This window comes from Xyrauchen texanus, chromosome 49, assembly GCF_025860055.1.
Source record: "Xyrauchen texanus isolate HMW12.3.18 chromosome 49, RBS_HiC_50CHRs, whole genome shotgun sequence".
Classification (NCBI taxonomy): Eukaryota; Metazoa; Chordata; class Actinopteri; order Cypriniformes; family Catostomidae; genus Xyrauchen; species Xyrauchen texanus.
In genome coordinates, this window is record NC_068324.1 from 8,228,495 (window position 1) to 8,250,264 (window position 21,770).

General features: G+C 43.3%; 1 protein-coding gene across 3 annotated transcripts in view; it reads right to left on the reverse strand.

Annotated features, from left to right (window-relative positions):
* LOC127640056 (sphingomyelin phosphodiesterase 3-like) overlaps nucleotides 1–21,770 on the reverse strand; it is a 63,164-nt gene that overhangs the window by 12,681 nt on the left and 28,713 nt on the right. The window contains exons 1-4 of one of the 3 annotated variants that reach the window (XM_052122430.1): nucleotides 21,533–21,748; nucleotides 17,049–18,737; nucleotides 9,723–9,798; nucleotides 6,257–6,418 (exon numbers count right to left, since the gene is read on the reverse strand). In XM_052122430.1, the coding sequence (XP_051978390.1) occupies nucleotides 6,257–6,418; nucleotides 9,723–9,798; nucleotides 17,049–18,500 (1,690 nt within the window). In that variant the 5' untranslated portion in view covers nucleotides 18,501–18,737; nucleotides 21,533–21,748. Of the gene's footprint in view, nucleotides 1–6,256; nucleotides 6,419–9,722; nucleotides 9,799–17,048; nucleotides 18,738–21,515; nucleotides 21,749–21,770 lie in introns of those variants that run through there. The other 2 variants (XM_052122428.1, XM_052122429.1) reach the window with 2 other exon arrangements.

A 21,770-nucleotide genomic window follows, 5' to 3' on the forward strand; every position in this document is an offset into this window, starting at 1 on the left:
ACCGGCGTGCTTGGCTGCTCGCGGTCAGATCGCATCAATGCTGAGCATTTCCACTTCCTCGGAAGCAGAGAGCTCGAGCATTGGGACCTGATCGTGGGCAGAAGAAGCCGCGGCGGGCTTCTGCACCACTCACAGTAGGCTCGGGATCCTCAAATGAAGAATGAGAAAGTGCCGCAGCAGTCTCATTCTCATCTGCAAGATCCGCTGCGAACCCCACGATCTCAATCGCGCGCTGCCTCAACAGACGCGGGACCAGAACCGTGGGGAACGCGAGCCTGACCGTGCTCATCAAAGCACGCCAACCGGGGCGCAGCACTCTCATGGGTAGTGCTTCACAACTTACACAGGCAGATCCCTCGAGAGCTGCCTGTGCGTGCTACAGCTCCCAAACAGTTCACACACAAATCGTGCGTGTCCCTACCCGTAATAAAACGAGGGCAGGGGTGCACGCACTTCTTGAACTGCTTGGTGGCCATAATTCTTTTAAATAGGACAAACAACACCAAATAAGACAAACAATATACATAGAGCGCTTGCTGAAGAGCTAAGGTTAGTATGTGTGCGGCGTCACTTATGCATCGGTTATGCGTCAATGTTACGTCATGACGTAACACCAATCAAGATTGGAATAGTTCATTCATACTTCGAAGCGCTAGGGCGTTCCCAAAGAGTCGCTTTCAACGACGCAGTGCGAGTTCCTCGAAGGGAACGTCTCGGGTTATGACTATAACCCTTGTTCCCTGAGAAGGGAACGAGACACTGCGTCGCTGAAAACGACTCTTTGGGGAACGCCCTAGCGCTTCTGAAGTATGAATGAAACTATTCCAATCTTGATTGGTGTTGCGCCATGACGTAACATGTGACGGCATAACCGATGCATAAAAGTGACGCCGCACACATACACCTTAGCCTAGCGATGAAGCAAGCCGCCTCAGGCCTTGAGGGGCGTGGCAGGACGACGCAGTGTCTCGTTCCTTCTCAGGGAACAAGGGTTATAGTCATAACCCGAGACGCTCCTTCCGAGGGAACTGCGACCGCGCCGCTGAAAACCACTCTTTGGGGAACGAATGCCCACTAGGCCACGCGACCAAAAAAAGGCCTGCCCTAGGGTGAAACTGAACTCAGGCACTCAGCTAGGACGAGAGCACACGTGCGCCAGGCGTACTAGGGAGGTGCAGACTGTAAAACCTGATGAAAGTGTGCGGGTAGCCCAACCGGCTGCCTCACAGATCTCCTGGAGGGGTACTCCGATAAGAGAGCCCTAGAGGACGCCATGCCTCTAGTTGAATGAGCCCTCACGGCCAAAGGTGAAGGCAAATTAAGCACCTTGTAGGCCGAGATAATAGCCTGAACAATCCAATTACTAATGGTTTGTTTCGAGGCAGGGAGCCCCTTCTTAGGTGACCCAAAACACACTAACAGTTGGTCCGACCTCCTCCAAGAAGAGGACCTCTCGAGGTAACGCTCAAAGCTCTGACAGGGCAGAGCAAATGGAGCCTCTCTTCTTCTGCCGACACATGAGGTGGAGGATGAAAAGCCTGCAGGATCAGTAGACCGTGCCGTGTTAGACGGCACCTTAGGCACATAGCCAGGTCTCGGTGTAAAATGGCTTTAACTCCGCCAGGGGCAAACTCCAAGCAAGCTGGCGCCACTGCCAGGGCTTGAAGATCACCCACCCTCTTTAGAGAGGTAATAGCTAAGAGAAAAGCCATCTTGAACGCCAGGTCCTTGGGCTAAGCCGACTGAAGGGGTTCGAAGGGGCCAGGGATAACCCTTCGAGAACCACCGCCAGGTCCCAGGCAGGAACCCTGGACCTGGTTGTCGGTCTCATCCTCCATGTACCACGGAGAAAACGAATGACCAGCTGGTGCCTCCCCAGAGGCCCATCACTCAGTGGTGCATGGAACTGAAATGGCAGCCACGTACACCTTGAGTGTGGAAGGGAGAGACCACGAGAGAAACGATCTTGAAGAAACTCCAGAACTGAAGCCACCGGGCAGTTAACTGGATCTACTTCATGTTCTCTACACCAAGTGGAGAACACATTCCACTTGAGGCCATATAATCTCCTAGTAGACGGAGCCCTAGAGCTAAGTATGGTTTCAACCACCCCGCTGATAGACCAGCATTTAGGTACTGAACCCCCTCAGGGGCCAGACCCACAGTTTCCACAGCTCTGGACGCAGGGTGGAAGACTGTGCCCCCCGCCTGAGACAACAGATCCCTCCTCAGAGGAATCTGCCATGGCGGAGCTATCAGGAGTGAAATTATGTCTGAGAACCATACTGGGCCGGCCACATGGGGGCAACCAGAAGTAGACTGATGCCCTCTTGGCGGACCCTTTCCAGGACTCCCGGAGCAGAGCGATCGGGGAAATGCGTACAGGCTAAGCCTCGGCCAAGCCTGTACCATGGCGCCCAACCCCAGTGGGGCTGGATGTGAGAGGGAGAACCAAAGTGGACAGTGGGACGCCTCGAGACGCTAACAGATCCACTTCTGATGGTCCAAATTTGTCCCATATCAACTTCACCACCTCTGGATGAAGTCTCCATTCCCCGGCCTCAGCCCCTGCCTCGACAGGATGTCTGCTCCTGATTCTGAACCCCGGAATATACATTGCTCTGATAGACAGTATTTTCCCTCGGGACCAAAGAATTATCTGATGCGCCAGTCTGCACAGAGGGCGCGATCTGAGTCCTCCTTGTCGGTTCAGATAAGCTACCACTGATGTATTGTCCGAACGCACTAGGACATGGTAACCCTTGATGTCTGGAAGGAAGCTCCTCAGAGCCCTGAACACAGCCAACATCTCTAGACAGTTTATGTGCCAAGAATGATGATGGTCCTGCCACAGACCCCTGGCAAAGCGGCCGCCCATGACCGCGCTCCAGCCAGTGAGGGAGGCGCCTGTCGAAACGGTTTTCCGCGACATGACGCTCCCAACACTGGCCCTTGGGACAGGAACCAAGGTTTCTTCCATATTAGCAGAGAACGAAGGCACCTGCGCGCTACTCTGATTATACTGAAATGGATTCCCGCTGGGGAAAACCCTTGGCTTTCAGCCACCACTGGAGGGGCCTCATGTGTAGAAGGCCCAACGGTACAATGTTGGATGCCGCTGCCATGAGGCCCAGCAGTCTTTGAAATTGCTTTACAGTGATGGCCTGGCCTAGCTTTAACCCGACACCATCGCCATAAGGGACTCGACACGTGCAGGAGACATGCGTGCCTGCATCGTAACAGAGTTCCACACAACGCCCAGAAACGTTGTGCACTGGGATGGTTGTAACACACTCTTTTTGTGTTGAGTCTCAACCCCAAACTTCGAATGTGGCCAAGAACGACATCTCGATGCCGAATCGCCATTTCTCGAGACTGGGCCAGAATGAGCCAGTCGTCGATATAATTCAGTATACGGATGCCCTGAAGTCTCAGTGGAGCAAGAGCTGCATCCATACATTTGGTGAATGTGCGGGAGATAGTGCTAGGCCGAACGGAAGAACCCGATATTGGTAAGCTTCGCCCAAAGCTGAACCTCAGGAACCTCCTGTGACATGGAAGGATGGATACATGAAAATAGGCATCTTTTAGATCTATCGTGACAAACCAGTCCTCGGATCTGATCTGACTCACGATGACAGGAATAGTAAGCATTTTGAACCTGAACCTCCTCAGAGACCGGTTCAAAACTCTGAGATCTAAAATCGGCCTCAACCCCCATCCTTTTTGGAACTATAAAGTACCGGCTGTAAAGACCGGACTCCCTGTCTGAATGATGAACACGTTCTATGGCCTCCTTCAGCAGCAGAGATTGCACTTCTTGTTCCATCACCTGAGCCTGCTCCGGAACCACTGTAGTCTGCACCACCCCAGAGAATTTGGGGGCGGTGCCCGAACTGCAGTCTGTACCCTGAATTTATTATATGCAGGACCCATGCAGATATGTTGGGAAGATGATTCCATGCCTCTACAAAATCTACTAAGGGAACCAGCCTCTCGAGGCTGGTCTCGGTAGTTGCTGAGCACTGTTCTCGACTTCCTGAAGCGGGATACCGGCAGGATTTGGTCGATACAGTGCTTGTGACCACAATTGATGTGTGTTTTTTATTTTTTGACGCTAACGGCACGGTGTGCTTTAGCTGGAGATTGGTGTGGCCCGAGCGTCAGAGACGGCGGAAACCAACACCGATTTCCTGAGGACTCGCTGCGAGAACAACCTCGGTTGCTCTGCAGCGGGGCAGCCCTCCGAGGTTCTAACACCCGGTTAGGACCTCTTCCCGAAGCCCTCCTAGCCTTAAGGACGTCCCTCAGGTCGGCCCCCTGGCTGGAGGGCTTCGCTGGGAGCGCTTCCTCTGTTGCCAAGCTCCTGGAGGAGGGGCTCTAGAGGAAACGCTCTCCTTTGCTCAGCGCGTGCGAGGAGCTGACTGAAGGCTGGGGCTGATGTGTTTGCCCCACCCTACTTGACTTAGACTTGGATTTACGGGGAGAAACTGCTTGAACGCCGCAGATTGTTTCCTCGCCTCTTGAAACCTGTCGACGACCGATGTAACGGCGTCGCCGAACAGGCCAGAGGGCGAGAGCGGGGCATCAAGCAAAAAAGCTCTGTCTTTTTCTTTTATTCCCGATAAATTTAGCCACAGATGCCTCTCCGTGGTCACCATAGCTGCCATAGAGCGGCCAATAGCGCGGGCCGCCTCTTTAGTTGCCCGGAGAGACAGATCTGCGGCTCTGCGCAACTCCGCGATATCTTCGGAGTTGGCCCCTCCCCTCGTCTAAGTCTTTCAGGAGATCGGCCTGGTACGCCTGCAAAATCGCCATTGAGTGCAGGCACGAACCAGCCCGACCTGCCGCCATGTAAGCCCTGCTTATTAATGCAGATGTATCTCTGCAGGGCTTACTAGGCAGCGCCGGGTTTTAAGGGAAGATGCCGACTCAGGAGAGAGGTAACCGCTAAAGCCTCCTCCACACCAGGCATCTTCCCATAGCCCATATCCCGTGCCCCTAAAACGTCGCTGTAATCGACCACACTGGGGGTGGAGACACGGGATCGAATGTGGTTTATCCCACGATCTCGAGATCTCTTTGTGGAGATCGGGAAAAACGGCAAACCCCGGCGCTGGGGTTGTGACGCGTGCTGCAGGAAACGCTCGTCTAATTTGCTTCCGACGTGCGTTCTCTGCTCATTTTGTGGCCAGCTAATGTTAAGTCTGGCCACAGCACGCGTCACAACCTGAATCAGCTCCTCAAAAGCCTGGCCGAAAACTGGCGTGCTTGGCTGCTCACGGTCGTCCGCATCAATGCTGAGCATTTCCACTTCCTCGGAAGCAGAGAGCTCAAGCATTGGGACCTGATCGTGGGCAGAAGAAGCCGCGACGCGGGCTTCTGCACCACTCACAGTAGGCTCGGGATCCTCAAATGAAGAATGAGAAAGTGCCGCAGCAGTCTCATTCTCATCTGCAAGATCCGCTGCGTAACCCCACGATCTCAATCGCCGGCTGCCTCAACAGACGCGGGACCAGAACCGTGGGGAACGCGAGCCTGACCGTGCTCATCAAAGCACGCCAACCGGAGCGCAGCACTCTCATGGGTAGTGCTTCACAACTTACACAGGCAGATCCCTCGAGAGCTGCCTGTGCGTACTGCGCTCCCAAACAGTTCACACACAAATCGTGCGTGTCCCTACCCGTAATAAAACGAGGGCAGGGGTGCACGCACTTCTTGAACTGCTTGGTGGCCATAATTCTTTTAAATAGGACAAACAACACCAAATAAGACAAACAATATACATAGAGCGCTTGCTGAAGAGCGAAAGCTAATGTGTATGTGTGCCGGCGTCACTTTTATGCATCCGGTTATGCCGTCACATGTTACGTCATGACGCAACACCAATCAAGATTGGAATAGTTTCATTCATACTTCAGAGGCGCACGCTAAGGAGCGTTCCCCAAAGAGTCGTTTTCAACGACGCAGTGCGAGTTCCCTCGGAAGGGAACCCTGTAATCACGGTACTGGATATAACTTTACACAGATAAGATTAGTTTTATCACACTAAAATACTGTAACATACAGCATTTAAATCTTGTGGCTATTCTTTTGAAAATACTGTATGTGTGTTTATGGACTGGTTTGTTTTTATAAACAAGGGGTGAGACAAAATTTATTTTGTGGTCATCAACATTATGGCACTTTGTAAAATAATGCTTTTTGTTTTAGTAAACTATTTAAATGCACAGAAATTGGGAGCAAATGTTGTTACCTGACGAGCAGTTGTCAAAGTTGAGGTCTCCAAGGATAACGTCGAAGGCTACCTGATCTTCCAGAACTTTCTCCTCATCCGTTTGACTCAAGGTGGCCCTCCTAAATTCAGCACCCCACTCCAACAACATATCCAACTGCACACAGCGCACTGTCGAATCACCTGAGGGAAACAGAGAGCAAGAGAGATTTACACCGACAATACCTACCAAGAAGCAAAATCTAATAAAACCCCCAAATTCTATTTTACAGGGATTTTATTAAATAAAGAGAGCACATATTTCATTGCACAAAACAACTAATTTGGTTTGTTCATGTAATGAAAGAGCATCGCACTGAGGTTCCTTCAGTTTATCACATTTTCAGATGAAGCGATATAATGTGGCTAAGTTGGAAAAACAGAGAGAGAGAGAGTAAGCTGTGAACCATTGGAAAAGAGGAGGCTGTAATATCTCTCTGCGTTGGAGCTGACAGAGGCAGGTGTAGAAGAGAAAAAGAGAGAGAAAGCGAGAAGGGGAGAAAATATACAGCAATCAAATCGTGCCCCTCAAACAGCTGCTGAAGAAAGAAATGCGTTTGTGTGTTGTCATTCTTTTAATAACCGAAATGTGCGTGAACGTTACTGCAGGACTAACAACCATGACAACCAAGTAATCAACTATCTAGCAACCACCCAGAACTCCTTAGAAACTGCATAGCAACAAGTTAAAAAGCATTAAAAAACACTTAAAGGAAAAGTTAATCCAAAAATAACAATTATTTCATAATTTACTGACCCTCATGGCATCTCAGATGTGTATGACTTTCTTTCTTTTGCAGATGAGGATTTTTAGAAGAATACTGTATCTCAGCTCTTTAGGGTAATGCAATGCATGTGAATGGTGGCCAGAACTTTGAAGCTTAACAAGCACACAAAGGCAGTATAAAGTTGCACTACTGTGCAATTTGATCGTGATTGAACAAGCTGATTAATGTAGCTGGTTATGTAATGCAAGCGTTAAAATGTAGCACCATACAAGTCATGAGCTATAGTAAAAGTGTTAAATGCCATATGATAACACTGTGTGAGGAAAAGGGTGAAAATGAAGTGTTTTTGAACCGATAATCTGCTTGATTTGTGTGAAAGTACATTTTAAATCATTGTTATAGCATAGCACTTCACCCACTAGTGATTCTTATACAAAGAAACTGCTGCGATATGTACTGTTCAATGAGCCACGTAAAAAAATATTTTGCAAAAATGTAGGTAAAGTTTTTCTATTAAATCAGGTTGTCTATACTCTGGGTCAACAATAGTCTTATTAGTTTCTAATTTTGTTTCTTCTAATTAATTTAAGGAAACCATCTGAGAAACGTGATACTTAATTTAAAAATGATTAAAAACTCCATTAAGTCTCCAGAGCTATGACAGAGCAACTTTGGAGCAATAAATTATTCCTTTCGGTGCCGTGTAGGCTGAGGTCTTTAAACTGATAGCACAAGAAACCATATTTCAGTGTAGGGAAGGACAGGAACCTAGTATACATGCATGTACGCCTTGAAAATAACTTATTCCGCCACTGCAATATCAAAGTCTATAAAATATACACAGACATACAAGCGCACACGCACACACACACACACACACACACACACACACACACACACACACACACACACACACACACACACACACACACAGAGTGACAGAGGAAAACAAGGGCTTGAAAATATCCAGAGACAACACTGCCTCCTTCTATTAACTTAACCACGCTTGTCTCTGAAAGTCCCTGTCCAGCATCACTACAACATAATCAGGTCTCTCTTTCCTTCTTCCCCTTTTTGCCTCATTCCCATATGTTTCATTTATTTTCCTGAAATAGTCATTGCACTATAATTAGAAGGGGTGCAGACACACAGATGCATAGGTGGATCCCAGAATAGCAAGAGTGTCTTAGTAAAAAATTAGTGCTAGAGGCCACAAGCTTTATATAGGGCTGACGCCAGGATCTGCGAGAGCCCGTTGCCATGGGAATGGGGACCCTGTGGGTGAGAAGGACACGTTGATTAATCTGAGCAGGGAAGAGGAATGGAGAATGGGGGTCAACATGCAGTGATGTCACAGTGCCCTGTGTAGAGTGGATTGTCGTTTTGTGAATGTATATGCATAGTAAAGAATAAGGAGTTAGAAAAGGATATTTTTTACAGCTTTTTGGGGGTTACACACAAACATGTGCATTAAAGCCCAATTTGACTTTCATGGGCAATGTCAGATCTCTCTCCCTCTTTTTCTCGATCTGTTTCCCTTGTTATATGTGGAAATCCACTCACAGATGTATTCCAGATGAGCAGATTGGGACAAACCTGTCAGTATCACTCAGTGTCACTGCTCCAGTCATAGTACTGCAACACGACTGGGGCTTTGTGTCTGCGTTTTTGTGTTTGTGAGGTTTAGCTATCTTTGTGGGGACCAAAAGGGACCAACCTCATAGTCCCCATGGGAAACAGCTTCAAAAGGGGACTAAAAATTTATTATTTCACATGTAAAAATGCCTAAGGTTTAGAGTAATTTACAGCAATTATATACTCGGTATTAATACTAAATTGATGAAATGAACAAATTCTGTAAATAGCCTCAAATTACTGATGAAAATACACAGAAAAGGACTTGATTAAAAGAACTACATAAAGTCTTGCCATTACAAATTCTGTTTATCATTAAAACTTTTCTGGATGTTTATGTAATTTTACGCATCTATTTAAGCAGAGCTTTTATTTTGGCAGAACTTTTATTTTGATGGTAGTTTTTAGTAAGTTCCGCATTCCAAATAAAATGCTGAAACACTCACAAGCTGAAATCTCACTGGAGAAGGAATTCATGTAAGTATTCACAGCTGCTCAAACACTAAACAACCTGCCATTACGCACCATCTGTGTGTGTATGTGTGTGTAAAAGTACGAAAGGGAACACAGCGGCAACTCCCGTTCTCAAGCGTGCAGCACATGCAGACTGTTTATTATTTAATCAAATTAAAGCTTTTTGAGGCGAGATATGCTATTACTTTTTAAGATTTTATATGAGCCAAAACAAATCCTATAGACTACTCTGGAGGAGGGACTCGAGCCATAACTAGGGACCAGAATATTATAGAGACTTGGAGGGGAGCTCTTTTGTGGGCCAGTTCCAGAAGTCATAAAAAAAAAAAAAAAAAAAACTAGGCCTGGAAAACTCATGAAAATGTATCAATCTTAAAAGTCATGGAATTATGTATAGTGAATATACATTTTCAAGTTTTCTTCAGCTCTAAAATATTTAATGAGCTAAATGTTGCTCATGTGTAGAGTTAGGATTTTGACGATTATATTGAACGAAAGTAATAATGTTTGCCTTAGCAAACAGCAAACACCACTATATATTAAACAAAAACAAACGTGTGTGTTGAAATTAGGTGTGCTGAATCCATCATCCATTTGTTACAGTCACCTACCTTCAATAGCATGCAAATGAGTACAAGTGATATATCCAACAACCCGTTGTTCCTGAGCAGAGCATCCCACCTGCACCTGAGAGAGAGACGGAGAAAAGAGAGAATGAGGACAAAAGAGATTGGAGAGATAACTTTGCCACATCAAAAGTGTTACTGAAATGCAAAGTGCTGTCAACACCCTCTCTCTCACTCCATCACTGTCAGCTCATCCTTCATCTATCATAACACTCTAGATTCCTTTTATCTGGCTGTAGCTTGTCAGGGGAGCATGTTAAAAGGTTACAGTCACAACATGCACACCTCTGAGCTCTTCAAAACACCTGCTCATGTCGTCATTTTATTCAGGCACACCAAATACCTCTTTTTTTCCCTGCCTGGCTCATGCATAATATTGAAATGTACTGAATATTTGCACTGAAAGACAAAGTGATTAAGTTTTTCAATAGGACTTCAAGTTTGGGTTTGTAATGAATTAAAAAATAAACAGGCTCACCGAACTTGTTTCCGCATGCACTCTCACTCGCGAAAGGAAGAGTTAGGGGCCGTTCACACCGAATGTGTTTTTGTGCGTGTCTTTTCTGTTTTCCCCTATTTTTCCCATGTAAACACATGCTGGATGAATGTCTTTGACTGTTGCACCACATCTCGCTATTTTTTCAGCATCTTGTGCAGGACTGGCACATTTTAAACACCATGTCAAATTAAAAAGAACTTAAAATTGTCAAAAACGCATGTTGAGAAACGGATGCTCTGTTTCATTCTTTGCGCGGCGTCTAGATGGTTTTTAGCGCAGTAGTCGCAAAGATTCAACATTCTAAACAAGTTCAGGCTGCATAGAGGGGACTGTTGCTTTGTTTAACAATATTCCAGATTGTTCTGCACCAGGTGAAGTTTCAGCACATAAATGGTAAGTCAATGCTTTTTTTCTGTTCTGCTCTAGTGTATTCAGGGTCTGCTGTGCCTTGTTAAAACTGTGTATGTTTACTGTTTCAGTACTGTTACTAATGTTGCCTATATGCTTACATAAATTACAGCCTATTGCAACAGTACTTGCTAGGAGAAGAAATGAGATAGTAAGCGATTTCGGGTTAGTGTTGGGTTCAGGCTTAAAATCTGGCGGTATCGTTAGGGCCGGGTAGGGTCGGGCCACACGGTCTCGTGAACGGGTTGGGTTCGGGTTTCATTTAGAGGCCCATGGAGACCTCTACTTCTCTACGGCATGGTGGTAGTGTAGTGGTCTAAGCGCATAACTGGTAATCTGGTAATCAGAAGGATGCTGGTTCGAGCCCCACAGCCACCACCATTGTGTCCTTGAGCAAGGCACTTAACTCCAGCTTGCTCCAGGGGGATTGTCCCTGTAATAAGGGCTCTGTAAGTCGCTTTGGATAAAAGTGTTTGCCAAATGCATAAATGTAAATGTACGGCATGACAGTTTCTCTACTGCCTTCCAAAAACAGAAGGCCCAGAAATCTCCACAAAATGCAAGTTCTACATTTTAGCAGCGGGTGATAATAAATGTCAAAGTGTTTAAGGTGATTTGTAGATTTAATTACATTAATGAAAATCTGACTTATAGCTTTGGATGGACAAACATGGCTGATAGTCTTTCTTTTCATTGCTCACGTTGCCTTCCTATGTTCTATGTTTTTCTGCCATCTCGTGCTTCTTTTTTCTGCATCCTTGTGTATGAATATTTCAAGCGTTTATACATGCTTGGATAAGTGTGTGCATGTTTGCATTGACAGACTAGAGGAGGCAGGGAGCTCGGAGGGCAGAATTGTTTTTTGTGTTTTTTGTATGTGTGTGAAATTGCATAATGCTTTATCTGAGGTAATTTTTTAATCTTAAAATACTTTCTGATATCCCAGATTAATATGCATAGAAAACTACAAGTAAGCCATTTGTAGGTTAATTTCCCCCAAAAGTGTAACACTGTGGCTTTTGTGGTGCAATCAATACATTGCTCTGTTTGCTTGAGCATACCAATCAGCCCGACAGAGCTGCCATGAGTTGGTTGCGGGACTATCTGTTTGACTGACCAATGGCAGGATGAAGAGGGTGTTCAAAAAAACTTTTGGCAATTCCATTAGTAAAGCAGATGGTACATTTCAGCTTTAAAGTGCAAGGGAGGGTACGTATTTGTTGGTGTGTGAGCGCATACATGTAAATACTTGATAATGAGCGATGTGCTAATTGTACTTTGTCTGCCTCATGTGGGATCTCTTAGAAGGTTAAAGATTATTTGCCCAAAGGAGGAAAAGTCGGCTGTCTCAGAAAGTCCAGCATGCAAATACACACACACATAGACTGGCTGTCTAATGAACTTCCTACAGCCTTCTAATCCACTGCTACAAGAAGCAGCTTTAGGGCTAAGCTGATAGACAGAGCAAAGACACTGCTAAGGCTGAAAACTGCTAGTACTTTACGCCAACAAAGCTTTTTAAATAGAACTGACAACAGCAGGAGCGATGGGTCACAGCTCTTTACCTCTATTTGCAATAGTAGAATATCTTCAAGTTTTAAAGGGCCATATTCTACCATTTCTACATATAGCATTAAATGTTTTCCCCCAAAGTACTTTATAATGTTAGTCAAGGTTTATTGTGGCAAAATCAAACTAGGTTCAATACAAGTTCAGCTCAATCGACAGCATTTGTGGTATAATGTTGATAACCACAACAAAGTTTTGATTCGTCCCTCCTTTTCTTTACAAAAAGCAAAAATCTAGGTTACAGAGAGGCACTTACAATGGAAGTTAATGGGGCCAATTTTTGGAGGGTTTAAAGGCAGAAATGTGAAATTTATAATTTTATAAAAGCACTTACATTAAGTCTTGTGTTAAACTCATGTATTATTTGAGCTGTGAAGTTGTTTAAATTATCATTTTTGTGGCCGACTGCTAATTTACCTGTATTACAGGATTTACAATATGATGTAGTCAATAGTAAGCGATTTTATCACATGAAACTCATGTTAACACACATGTTGTTTACATCTTGTTACTTACTATACTTTTGAAACAGAGTATATTAACATTAACGGATTAGCCTCATTCACTTCCATTGTAAGTGCTTCACAGACGCTGTTGACTGAGCTTAACCTTTAAAATCAAAAATAAAATTTTGCTGCTAAAGTTTTATCCATATATTTTTGCTTTCAGGCCATCTATATGCTTGTACTTCTAAACATTTTCAGAATAATTTCAAATTTGCAGTCTCTCTCTTCTGGCTAGAAAGATCCAGAAAAATGATGACTCACATTGCACTGCATTAATTTTGACCAATCAAATGCTTTATAGAATGAGAACATCCCCACCCCCTAAATCTGATCAGTGTGTCTGGCTGCATTCTAACCGGAGCTGATCATGACTTCGCAAGGCACTTCAAAGGGTGCACAATCTATGCTGTAGTGTTGTTCCCAACAGATTCCAATAAGAATCACTCAAACATTATGTTTTAAAAGACCGTTATCACTTTTCAGCCATCTGAAGCTCTCACAGTGGAGGGTAATTATCTTTGAAGGGTGTAGGTCATAGGGAGGATCACTGCCGAATGGGACGTGCCAACATTGAATGCAAGGAATGCTGGAGTTTCTTCATATGTTGAATGCAGCTGTAGTTCTGAGGTTTCTTGGGATGTTTCAGAAACTCTGGGTTCATCAAGTCCTGTCTCAATTTTATGTTTCAGTAAGAAATATGTAATCAGGCTAAAGAAAACTGCATTTGTCAAGGTACTTCAGGGGGATTTTAAACACTCCTTAAAGACTTCTAAATGCAAATGACTTCTGTTATAATTAGCTAACTACCATGAACTGGTGTAGTTCACACTGTTATTCATCAGGACAAGTCAAGCTACTGAATAATGAATATGCATTGACAAGGCTGTTGCCATGACAGACTTTAAAGAGGGCATGTTACACTCAATATTTAGTTTAGTTGTCAATCAAAATTGGTTTTACATTTGCCTGCCCCCAATCTTGAATGTTTAGTTACATCCCTGTATGTTAATTTGTAAATTTGAGTGGTATCAGTGTTTCCCATGAATTACCTAGACTGGCTAATTTGTCCTGCCACAGTTTCAAAATGAACTGAAAATATTTTGTCACTTCTCATAATAACATTAAAGATCTCTAACTTTGTGTTTTCGCCAGCAAAGCATCTCTCATTCCCAGTCCGTCACTTTGATATATTTGAACTATGTGGAGCAGTACACTGGACCAATGAGATTCCACTCAAAGCTCTCATTTTAAATCCTTGTTTTCCATCGGCTAGTAACCATATGACTTCAAGTTTGAGTTCTGGTGCATCATACACCACTTTCTTCTATTGTCAGCTCTAAAATATAAAACATGCTTGATATACTAATACTAAATGGAATCATAGTGAGGGTAAGAAATCAGAGTCTGTACCCATCAAATTCCATTCTATGCAATTTTCTGTGAAATTTGTCAACACCGACTGGCTCAAAATCTGCAAACTGGAGCAAATAGGAGCCAACTTTCAAACAAATACAAATAAACATTCCTTTATACAAAAAGCACAGAACTGCTGGGAGCATGTGTGCCAACAATATGCAAACTATGTAGCAAAACGAGTGCTCTACCCTTGATGGTGCGAGTGCAGAGAGCTCTTGAATAATAATAAGAGGCTGAACATACATGCTGAAAGGCCTTAATTAGAGGGCCGCTCAGTCCTACGGGAAGCATTTTTAATTCATATCTTCACTCCACACACATCCCTCCCTTTCATCCTCCCTCCCCATTCACTTACCAGCCCCCCTTCCACCCCAAATTGTTTGACACTTGGGCACATTTCTTGAAGTTTTTCAGTCTCTCACTTCATCAGAGGCTGAATTTTTAGTAGAGAGAGAGAGAGAGACTGACCTTCCACAATCTTGTTCCATCTGATTGAGTTAATTAAGCCAAAACTTTTATAACTGTAATTGTACGATTTCTAACTTATTATTTTGAGTTTTGCTCCAGTCACCGAACTCTCATGGGATTTTCACAGCAGTTTTTTTTCTGCAATTACTGTTTCTGTGTCAAACTCTGGTCCTAGTCTAAGTTCTGTCCTCATTAAAAAGTCAACATTGAAATATAATTTTACCCTTTTTACTTTCAGTGTAACATGTGAATGATTCATCACCAATTTATTTATTTTTTTGGCATTCATACTGTAATCTTTAATAAAAATGCTAAAACATGCTCTTCCTCTGTCTTTAACCAATGAATTTCCTTGAATATTCCATTACATTTCCATGACTTTGTCCTGTTGTTCAAATAAAATATAGCCTAATTTTATTGCACTCACTGGGAGGAATTTTTAGCCAGTGAAAATGTTTAGAGCTGAGCATAACTAATGCAGAGTTGTCAAAGTTCATAGGAAGGGGTTTTTCATGAGTTTTCTTTCTGCTGTTTTTGTAACCATAAGCCAAAAAAGCTTTTTGAGCATTGTTTTAGGAAAGTTGCAATTGTTGTGGCTTGATTTTGGTATGCAGGGCTGGACTGGTAATCTGGCATACTGGACATTTTCCCGGTAGGCTGACGCATTTTGGGGGCTGATCAGAGGTGGAATGGCCATCAGGAAAACTGAGAGTGCGGGTGGGTTGGCTGCAAAACGTGCTGAATGAGCTGTGTTAAGCTAAAATGAGCCATCGCGTTATGCAGAATGGACTACAAAACGGCGCCGCGATCTGCAGAAAAGGACAGCGAAGAGCAGCTTGAAGTTTGAATCTACAACACCATGATAGATAAAACATCGATTCAAGTGAGATGTGAGCATGTGTAGAGGGCAAAGGCATTGACCTGCTGTCTCTCTGTGTACACTATTCAATATTTAATAAGACCCTCTCTCTCTCTCTCTCTAACACATACACACAGACACACACCCACATATTCAGAGTTAGTATTTAGCAGCCTTGTCTGACATACAATGGCGGCTGACCTGGTGCCCTTTTGGAAGGAAAAGGATATCAGGTCTGGAATGTGGCCAGAATCAGCCAGCGTGCTGAGAGTGTAATGATAATTCCACCCTAAAAGCCTGCACTCATCATCATTCTAAATGAGGGTGCACAAACAAGCTAATTCGAATAAAAATCATGCACAAATATGGACACTAGTTCTCACATACTAACTATATTCTATACTTGGCCTACCTAAGTATGTGCCACAGTTCAAAAAGATCTAAGCCTGAACTTTCATATTTGTTAATAAATACCACCTTTGTTCATATTCAATCAGTTAAAACAGACATTTACCGCTTTTGCACTACAATGCATCATAAAGAAAACTTTGTCAGGGAATGCTTGCAATAGCAGCTACAAGATAAATTATCCTGCGTTTACAAATTCTAGACTACAAGAAGCATAAAATATTGTTTTACAGTAAAATTACATGTTGAATTGCAATATAACTTTAGCATAAGTGCAGAGCCCCAGACCATAAGACCATATATCATGCAACCCACAGGCAATGTACTGTACGTCGACCAAGCTTCAACAAAGAGAGGAAGCATATGTTTCTGAAGGCATGAAAGATGAGTGTTTCAAACAGGCCCTCTGGGTTACAAAAAGCTAGCTGTAAATTATTCAGACTGTTTGTGTACACTCAAACCACCAGTCCAGCTTCAACTCCAGGGAGCATGTGCCTTGAAAACTTAAAAAACAGGAATAGACCCAAAGGGCCCTAATTGATAATATCAATGCTTTAAGTGAAATGTTATTTGCAGAGCAATTATTACAATTAATGAAGAAATCTCATTGATATCAATCAATATAACTTGGTGGAATATACACTATATGGCCAAAGTATTTTGCAAAGTGACACCACACCAATATGTGCTAGTTTGACATTTAATTTCAAAATCAAGGGCATTAAAACAAAGTTGGTCTTCCTTTTGCTGCTATAACAGCTTCCACTCTTCTGGGAAAGCTTTCCATTAGATGCTGGACCACTTGGTTGTCTAATTCATTCCAGAGGGTTTCAAAGGTGTTCAGGCCTGGGCTTTTTTTAGGCCAGTCATGTTCAGTCAGTAAACCATTTCTTTATGGACATCACCTTGTGCATAGGGGCATTGTCATTGTGGAACAGAAAAGGTATTCCCAATTCTACTAAAATGCTTGATTTTATGCACTTGTCATTAATGGGTGTGGCTGAAATCGCCAAACATTTTAATTAGAAGAAAGTGTCCACACACTTTAGGCCATGTAGTGTAAATTTTCACTTTTAGAAGTCCTTTTACATTGTCTTAGTTCAACTTGGGATGTAGTCAATCCACTTTTACAAAGCTACATTAAAGACTATAAGAAACCAGGAAAGAAACACAATTACCTTAGCAAAAAGAACTCCCTTAGCAGCCAGAGCATCCTCGCTGCGCCCATTGGGAAAGCACTTATAATGGGCGTCCAAAATGGGGTAGCGACTGGCCAACAGCAACCCGCTGTTCAAGAACTTGAACTGGGAGCAACAGCCTTTCCAGCCATAGCGTCCCACATCGCTTAGTACAAAGGGAAAATAGAGGTGCAGCTTCTTCCTGAGCCTATCTGCAGCACGCCTGTCGAAGACTTCCTGCAGACACAGGAAGTCCAGGTTGGCTGGGAAGAAGGCGGAGATCTCGTGGTCAAAGCCGTCATCGCCATGACGACGCTTGCGCCCATTAGGTCTTTTAAAGACTGAGGTGCGATGTTGTGAAAGGGTGTTATTGGGCAAGAAGCCTCCATCAGCTGCATGGAATCGTACCAGGGATTCCCTGGAGGCAGTGCGGCTTTCTAGGCTACCCGTGTCCCCATCCCCGGTCTGATGGTTTCCTTTATCAGCCTCAGCTGGCTCTGGATCAGGAGAGGTAATGCTGATCTGTACTCCAGCTGGATTGAAAGGACAGTCCTCAGAGATTTGGGTGGTGTTGCTATGCATTGGACACTCACTGGTGGCATGTGGGTCTGCAAACTGGAGGACGGGACAGTTGGGAGAATGCTCTTCTACACTGGGGTGAAGGGGACACTCCGAGGAATTCTGGGCTCCACTGTTGTGGATGGGGCAATCTGAACTGGTACCTCCTGAGGGGCAGATGGGACACTCTGTTAATGGCTCAGTCTCAGTTTCAGTGGTAACTGTTGGTTCAGGACGATGGTCCAGAGAAGAGGTGCGGCGGAAGCCCTGTGTGGCCACGCTGCAGAAGGATGCGGCACTAATCGAAGTATTAGTGGGTGAGTCGATATATATCTTGATCTGTGGTCTACTGGCACCATTTCGGACCCGTTTTCCCACTTCTCGTGCCCGCCGTTGAGTGTCTGCCAGGTTATTGAAGCGAGCTATTGAGTCCGGCAACAGGCAAACATTGGCACTCCCAAAGCAAAAGCTGCGACCCTGTGGGCGCCACTCAGCAAGTGCTGCCTCAGTTCCAGCAACTCCTCCCTGCTCAGCGGCATGCTTATCTGGTTTCTGGTGGGAGTAGATGTACGGGTTCCTAATGCTCTGCAGTGGGGCCCACAAAAGGAAGCCAAAGAAGGCGAATGGGAGGGATGCCAGTAGCAGAACAAGGTAGAGTGGTGTTGCGATCAGGACCCCTAGAGCCAGAAACGAACAGGGATCCTGGGAGCGTCGATGTTTCTCCAGTGATGTTGCTACACAGGAGGCCAACAACCGGTCCAACAGCCAGTAGCAAGGGAAAACAAAGGCCCAAGACAGACTGCTCAGGAAGCTGAGGAAGGCACTGGGGTAGGGAGAGGTGTGCAAGACCATTTCTGGCTCACCTTTTAGACTAACTCCCCAAAAAGAAAACATACAAAAAAGAACCACAAGTTAACCCGCCCCCCTGTGGTGGTAAAACATACACTACATGGTTCTTTCACTGTGTCCAATTTTGAATACAGTATATAAATGGGCTCCGTGCCCAGCCTCAGCCCTCCTTGGAGGGGGTCTGCAGTGCTACAGTCTTTTGAGGAATCTGGTCATGGTGATGGCAATAAAACTCCTGGGACCCCAAATCCAAAAGGTAGTGATGCGTCGTAAATGTTGTGCCTGCAGAAAAGCAAGGGGAGGGGTTTCAGAATAAACAGGCAATCAGTTGAAAGTGGAGGATAATATGCAATCTACAAATTAGATCTCAGTAAAATTACAAACATTTCTGAAATCATGATGAATAATAAATAATGACAGCTTTTCATAGAATACAGAGTGTCAGGTCACCAAAGGTGGCCCGCTGTGTAAGAACACTGCTAAAAGTGTTTCATATATGCGTCTGCAACTTAAATATATCATTTTTAAATTCAAATTGTTTATAAATAATCTAAAAGCTTATATAAAGACGATTTACCTAATAAATATTCAATATTCAAATTTGTGCAGCCACAGTTATTGTTAAGGGATTTTCATAAAATAGGTCAACCAGATGTGGCTTGTTATCCCATGTGACCTTTGGATTTCAACAAAGGAGAAATTAGGATAATTACCATTTAAAAAGCTCCCACCACACAGGTGTCACTGTAAAATATGATAACTAAGTCCCTTTGTGAAGTGGTGGCTGAAAAAGCTGGTTGTTTTTTCTGATTGTTTCACATGAAATAAACAAGCATGAAAAGAAGGCACACACCATTAAATGGAATAGATGAGAAAGACTAGACTGCAGCCTCACACAGAGATAATTAAAAGTGATTACTTGTAAGAAAAGAAGATTAGAAAAGATATTCTTTGTGATGTGGATATACCAATTAATTTGCCTTGGTTTTGAAAATAGAATGCTGAAGAATTCAGTGAAGTGTTCTAATTCTTATGTTTTTAGAATTTTGTTCTGTGTGATTTAAAACATATTAATACAAACACAAAGCTGAAGTGTGTGATTTGTTTCTGTTAAAATACTTTCTCCCAGCCCATCTTAATAGTCAGAGACAACTGTATGTAAGCCATTCATTCTTCAAAAACTGTAAACACCGTCTCTGTGGCACTTCTTGCCTTAGGATTTATTGTTGATCTGTGCACAGTTGGTTCTTTTCAGTAATAGACCAAGTACATATACATACCCTTTGTTTTAAAGCTGTCATTGACTGCTACTCATTCTTTTATGTAAATGTTGGTTGTCTTTTTGCAGCACTGTAGGAGCAGATGCTCCTTATCGAAACCCTGACCTACATCATCAAAAGCTCTACTACAGATCAAAGTGCCTCAGAATCAGAATCTCTATTTTTTTGTTGTTTATAAATGTGTTGACAGTTGACACTGATGTCAAGAGACAGTTTATTATATACAGTATATTTACTGTATATAAAACTAACTAATTAACTATATGCTGTATATTCTAAAAGTGCATTGAGTTTTATTTTACATTTTATTTTAAAAATGACGAAGCCCCCAAAAGGGAGGCTTTGTAAAATAATAGCTAATAACCCAAATAATAATAAATATTTATACTAAAACACATACTGTACATACAAATGCAGACACTTTAAAGTCAATATGAAATTAATATTGACCATATTTACAAAAATACACATTCCTAGTTTTCTTGAAATTTATTCATTCATATTATTTGCAGTGGTGAATTCCCAAGGCTAGCAAAGCTAAACGTGGCTAATACATAAATATTTTTCCATCCATTCATTCTCAATCACCTTTTCGCCTATGTATTTCCAATCGCTTTCCACTCCTAATTCATCTACAAACGAATAGCACAAAATTAAAAGTTTATTCAAACAAAATTTATGAACTGATGCTTACAAGCAAAGTGTGGTGGCTGTTTCAAAAATAGCTTGAAGCAGCGTGTGAGTCTGAGCTCCAACCCGTTAGGCCTTCAGAATTTATACAGAATCCCTCAACAGTGGGGCATCTAAAGTCAGTGTCAGATTCATCAACCAATAAGATTGATTTATTTGTTCATGGTGGGTGTGGTCTTTAGGATATGTCCCAGTCGAGGCGTTCTATCTGGCGTTGAGTGACGCAATCATGCATTAAGTGATGTATGTAATTTGAAAGTGAAGAGTGTGAGGTCTAGCTGACAAGTCGGCTGTCATTATTACCACTATTGCCATTGAGAAAGAGATCCTTATTATTTTAAATCATGAGATGTAAACAGGAAAGGAGGGCTAATTTTCCCTTCAAGTAAACTGGTAAGTGCTTTTTGCATTATTATAACAACATTAGGATGTTCTAAGTGTAGATTAGGCTGGCTGGAGCATGCAGTGTTGGTTTAAGATTTGAAAATATTTGAAAATATTAATAGATAGCTTTTTCCTGTCATGAATGTCATCATAATCTTTCATTAAAATATAATAAATAATAAATAACTTGCTTTCCTCTGAAACAACTTTCCTTTTAAACTGATGTCATCAATCCCTCTTATTTTTCAACCCCTCCCCTTAAACTTCTGCATTTTAGAGACAAGTTTTTGTGATCATTCCATAACTGACTGACAAACTGTCTCATCTTACATTTTCTTTTTCACCCTACAATAGAGACCTATTGACTGGAGGAAATAATAAACATAAAGAAACTAGTCTAAACTAACATTTATGCCTGGATGACAGGCTTAGTCTGTGGATCAAAGGCTGAAAACTGTTTCATGTTGGCTTTAAGTCGCATGGACACACTAACATTTACACTTGTGGCCAAATCAACACATGTGCTCACATAAAAATGACCTCTCACACAAAGTGTTCTAAAAATACACACACACACAAAGCACATTAAAAATAAAACCCAACCCACTGCCCGTACTCTACCTCATAAGAGTACTGTAGTTTCCCCTAGATAAGCGTTACCAGCAAGCACAAAGAATCACATTAATCCCTTTGCATCCACACTCACCACATCTGGACACACACCTAATCCGTGGAATAATAATTTCCATGGTTTTTCCATCACGGCTGAATAATCTGTGCTGGACCGGCGCACTGACTGCATAGCGGCCTAGACATGAGGTGAAAGCTCATCATTTTGTGAGAGGGCTGATTTTGACAGCCTGCTGTGAATACAGTACTGTGCTCAGGAGAATTTGAGCCGCTTGACTCAGAAAGTGACAAAAACGTCCGTCTGCACTGAAGAACAGGAAAAGGAAGCACA